This window comes from Rhinopithecus bieti, unplaced genomic scaffold (genome assembly GCF_001698545.2).
Source record: "Rhinopithecus bieti isolate Rb0 unplaced genomic scaffold, ASM169854v2 scaffold_3948, whole genome shotgun sequence".
NCBI classification, from domain to species: Eukaryota; Metazoa; Chordata; class Mammalia; order Primates; family Cercopithecidae; genus Rhinopithecus; species Rhinopithecus bieti.
This window is the reverse complement of record NW_016804646.1, coordinates 5,962,449-5,967,994: the sequence shown is the minus strand read 5'-3', so window position 1 is coordinate 5,967,994 and position 5,546 is coordinate 5,962,449. Positions and strand designations below refer to the sequence as shown.

Below are 5,546 nucleotides of genomic sequence, written 5' to 3'. Positions count from 1 at the left end.
TATATATATATATATATATGTATTAATATGTATATATGAGAAAAGGGTGAGGTTCCTCAAACTTTTGGAGGAGATGGGTCTCAAAGCACAAGCATTGGGATTAGGAGGAAAAATAGTTCCTCTGCTATAAAGAAGGGAGAAAGAGAGAATATAACCCTGTAGGTTTGCGTGTTTGGGACCAGGAAGATGAAAGATTTTATACCAAATGACTTCTATTTTTGTGTGGAGAGGTAGAGATCATCTGCTGAGATTGGGTGGGGGTGGGTGTTGGCAGTTGGAGGAAAATGGGGAAGTTTCAAACTAGTGGCTCTAGAGAGAAGGCAGGTGAGCTAAGTAGAGATAGAAATACAATTCCCAGAAATGTTACGTGGCTGGTGATTATGATTAGTCCCCCGGCTTCTCGAATGTGGGCAAGGGGAATGGGATGGTTAGGCTTAAGCCAGTTTTGGGGTCTTGACCAACAGGTGAGATGAAAAGACAGGGGCTGCAGGGTGCGGGCAGCAGTGGGGACACCGGCATGCTGATAGCAGTGCTATTGAAAGGATAAGCCCATGGGATCTGAACTGAAGCTGGAGGAAAGCGTACAAAGGAAGGAGTTGTGAGTTGCAGAAAAATGAGCAGTCAGTGGACTGGGGTTCCAGACAGGGCTAAGACAAGTTGCAGTGGAAGTGGTTGAACAAATCTGAAAAGAGGAGAGGAGGCTTTATTATCAGGTGTTTGAACAGGTGATTTGGGAGTTGGAGCAGTTCTGGCGATGACAGGATCCGAGGTGGAACCCCATCAAAAGTGGAGGAAGGGCCACTGGAGATGGAGGCAATCAGGAAGCTGGACTGAAGAAGTGTTTGGTGGGTTTTCCGCATGATGCTAAGCCATGGCAGGGTGGCCGAGCCCGAGATGGAGGGAAGACTGTTAGGTGAGGGCTGATTAGAATTGCATAGGTAGCAGTCTAAAGAGGGGGCCAGTGGTGTGGCTGATAACATAAATCTTAAAGGGGCAGGGTCTTTCTTTTGTTTTGCTTTCTAAAGAAGAATATGTACAAATTATGGTTTAAAAGGAGCAGTTGGGGCCGGCTGCAGTGGCTCTCGACTGTAATCCCAGCACTTTGGGAGGCTGAGGCTGGTGGATCACCTGAGGTCAGGAGTTCGAGACCAGCCTGGCCAACATGGCAAAACCCCGTCTCTACTAAAATTACAAAAATTAGCCGGACGTGGTGGTGCACGCATGTAGTCCCAGCTACTGAGGAGGCTGAGGCAGGAGAATCACTTGAACCTGGGAGGCAGCGGTTGTAGTGAGCCAAGATCATGCTGTTGCACTCCAGCCTGGGAAACTGAGCAAGACTCTGTCTCAAGAAAAAAAGAAAAAAAAAAAAAAAAAAAAAAAAGCATTGGGAACAGGAGGAAGCTGACTTTGCAACCCTTGATTGCATAGAAAGACAAAGAGTTGGCCAGGCGCGGTGGTTCCTGCCTGTAATCCCAGCACTTTGGGAGGCCGAGGTGAGTGGATTGCCTGAGATTGGGAGTTCAAGACCAGCCTGACCAACATGGAGAAACCCCGTCTGTGCTAAAAATACAAAATTAGCCAGGTGTGGTGGCGTGTGCCTGTAATCCCAGCTACTCGGGAGGCTGAGGCAGGAGAATCGCTTGAACCTGGCAGGCAGAGGTTGTGGTGAGCCGAGATCACGCCATTGCACTCCAACCTGGGCAACAAGAGGAAACTCCATTTCAAAAAAAACGAAAAAGACAGATAGTTGTCCCTTGGGGGCTGCGAGGAAGAAGTGCTGTCCTCAGGAAGGAGAAACACGGAGATGGGGGAGCTCACCAAGAAGTGAAAGGGTGGTTCTGAGCCTAGTGTTGAGGACGGTAGACTCATGAAATGCAGATTCTGCACACACAACTCTACTCATACCAGACCCAGGACTGCAGAGTCACACCACATACCTGGAGGGTGGAGGACTCAGACACAGTGAACGATATAGCAGAAGAAAGTTGTTTTGAAATAAAGAACAGACTTCAGGCTTGCCTACTGAAAGTTATTACTAGGTCTCAGAAAAATATCTTTCCCAACAATGAAGTCTGAGATGTAGCCTTGTGAAAACACTGAAACCCAAGGATAAAGAATCCTGTAAACATCTGAGTGTGGAAACCCGAGTGTAGTCACCTTCAGGATGTGGGAGAGCAGTGGTGGGTGGGGGCTCGGGCTGGCGTCAGACTGCTTCATGCTGAGTCACACTTGGCGTTGGAAGGGAGTGGAGTGATGTCTGAAAAGTTCTGAGAGAGAGAATGTGTATGACTCAAATATTTCCTACCCTGTCAAGCTATTATTTTAAGTAAAGGAGTCCATGGACAGGGTTGTTCTAGAATGCGGCCATTGCAAACCTGTTGAGAAAAACTGCTTGATAGTTGAACCCTGCTGACCACGAGATAAATCCAAAGGAGGATTTAAGAATGGGAAAGCTGTTGTAATAGGACTTGTGGTGGGCATCAATCCCACTTCAGAACAACTGGATGTTTTGGTTGTAGATCATCATTTATATGTTGCAAGCCTTGAAAACATTTAATCACACAAATCTGGATGTTAGGAAGGGATGGTGCAAAGAAGGGTGTTGGCATCCTCCTCTCCGCACATAAGGCACCATCTCAAGCTAATGTAGGTTATTAAGTGAAGATCCTAACCTCTTAAAGGAATAATGTTGACAGTACATTAATAATGAAAAGTTCTAGGTGCTGTTCTTTTGATTTTTTTCCCCTTTATTGTACATTGTGAACATTTTTGTTACTTTGTTAGGATTTTGAAGGGGTTGTCAATAAGGTGTGAAATTGCTGGGGAGTTAGTTTTGTGATTTTTTTTTTTTTAAATCCTCATTGAGACCTCAGCTAACAGTGGTGAGAACCTTGCTTCTCTCAGTGCTGCGTGCCTGTGACATTCCCCCTCTTGCCCTGCTGATGTGTAGCTTCAGGTGAGAGTGCTGAGTTGCTAAGTTCTACTCTCAAATGTCTCCCTTTACATTTTGTATTTTAAGGTGTATTTTGATTACATGAGAAGCTGGATCCAAATGCTACAGCAATTACCTCAAGCATCCCATAGTTTAAAAAATCTGTTAGAAGAAGAATGGAATTTCACCAAAGAAATAACTCATTACATACGGGGAGGAGAAGCACAGGCCGGGAAGCTTTTCTGGTAGGAATCCTTGTGCTTCTGAACGCGGCGCTCACACCTTCTCACTCTCACAGCGTTTACTCACAGATTGTCTCCTATGTGTTTGTACGTTTAGTTACATGAAAATTGCGATTATCCATATCTCATATGTGCGCCCTCTTCCAAGTTTTGAGTGGTGTTTCTTAATCAGGGGTGATTTTTTTCCCCTTGGGGACATTGGGCCGTATCTGGAGACACTTGATGGTCATGACTGGGAAGATGCTCCTGGCAGTGAGTGGGCAGCGGGGAGGGAGGCTGCTGCGTGTTCACGGCACACAGAATGGCCCCACAGCAGGGTTATCCACTCAGATGTCAGCTTTGAACCTTAGAACTTCTGCCCTATAATGAACCCTTTTTCCCCCCTAATAGAAGGAAGGAGAATGTAAGTCCTTCAAGGGTAGAATGTACCCGCATATGTCAGTCTTGGTGGGAATGTGCAGAACTTAAGACGTATTTTAAGTGTATTTTTACTGCCACGGTTTGGGGAATGTAGTGCTCATCACAGACTCTCTTTATGAATTGGGTGTGCGTAGGGTGAGGGAATAGAAGTGTAAACAAGGGGGAATCATGAAGAGAGCAGTGCAGTCACAGGGCTGGTCTGTCAGTTCTAGGAAATGAACATCTTGCATGCAAGCTTGGGATCGCTTGGCACAGGCCGCATCTCCATGGTCTTTGCTGGTGGCCACTGCACCTCGGCCATGCTTTGACTCAAATGAGATCAGTGTCCTTCTGTGCTTTAGATTCTGCTGCTGTCTTTTGGCACCACCTTCTCCCACTTGTCTCATCAGCCATTTTATTTTCTGTTTCCCTTTTATAAAGTATTACAAGAACATGCCTATTCTAGTCCTGGACCCCATTGCATTTTATCTGTTGTATTACAGCAGCAGCTTCTGCTGCCTACCCTGTCTCCCGGTTCCGTTGGTGTGACTTCTGCAGGATTCTAGCTTTAGCTTTGTTCTTGACTCTGCTGATCTCTCCTGTGTTCACTCTCCCAGAATCTTGTATCCACTTCTCTGTTCTAATGGCCAGTTCTTTTTACATCCTCTCTCTTTGTTTGGAGTGGACAGTGAACTTGTTCTCCTCTCATAGCTTCATCCGTCAGGCATAATCCCCAGGCTGTCTTTGCTTGTCTGTTCAGCTTGGTGCCCATAGTCAGCCTTTTTAAAAAGGGCATTCATTGTCATTCGCAACATCTCTCCCCGCTTACTTTTCCATGATTCTGCTTTGCCTAATTCCTTCTGTTTGCATTTTCTGTTTCCGTCAAGCTTTGTTGAAAAAATGTTTTTAAAGGTTACTGTTTAGTTTCACTACAAATTCATGTTTAATATCACCGTACCCTCACTTCCTCTTGTCAGTCTTTGTGTTTCTATCTTTTGCTTGTCCTTCAAATTCCCTGGAGTGCAGTCTCTGGCCTTTGCCTTCATGATCCTTGCTCTGAGAAGCTCAAGGGCTTTTTCATTCTCCCTTCTTGTGAACAGTCCACTTTTATTGTAGTTCTGGACTCCACCTGCTTCAAACACTGTTTCTCCGAGGGTCAGTCAGTGTTGGAATCAACCCTGACTCTTTTGTTTACTGCACACACCACCTCGACTCTCTCTGGCTGTCCTTTGAGGGTATATCCAGAATCTGACCTCCGCCTCTCAAGCAGTCCACACTTCCACTCTTCCCAGGTTGTCATTTCTCATGTGTGTTACTGCAGTAGCTCTCTAAACAGTCTGCCTACTTCTGCCTGAAACCTCCTAGAGTTTATTCTCAACACCACAGCCAGAATGGTCTGGTTAAAGTATATGTTAGACCATTGTCTCCTCTCAGTTTCCCAGTGGCTCCCCATCTTACTCAGAAAACATAAGACTGCCTAACAATGGCCCACAAGGCCTGACATGGTCCGATTTCTCATTACATCTTTGTCCTCCTTCCAGACCCTCCTGTGCTCACTTCCCAGCCACAGTGGCTTCCTCACTGTCTCAGGCCAGGCGTGTTCCAGCCTCAGGCCCTTTTCACCAGCCTGCCCCTCTCCGTGGAGTGCTCTTCCTCCCAGTTATTTTCATGACTTGTTTCCCCACTTCCTTCAGGTGTTTATCCAGATGTTACCTTCTCAGTATTTTTAAGATGGAAATTCCTACTCACAACTCCTTAGCTTTTTTCTCATTCCTTTTCTCCATAGCACTTACCAATAACCTGAAATACATTTCCCATTTTTGTTTTATTTATTGTTTTTCTCCATCCACTGGAGGGCTTGTACCAGTTTTGTTTGCTGCTGCTTAGTACATAATAGGCACTCAATATTTGTTGAATAAGTACATTCTAGTTTTTTTTATATAATGTTCTTTTTTTTTTTTTTTTTTTTTTTT

General features: G+C 45.3%; 1 protein-coding gene across 1 annotated transcript in view; it reads left to right on the top strand.

Moving 5' to 3' along the window:
• MAP3K4 (mitogen-activated protein kinase kinase kinase 4) overlaps window positions 1–5,546 on the top strand; it is a 140,244-nt gene that overhangs the window by 96,434 nt on the left and 38,264 nt on the right. The window contains 1 exon segment of the mRNA XM_017869565.1: window positions 3,020–3,177. Coding sequence (XP_017725054.1) covers window positions 3,020–3,177 — 158 coding nt within the window.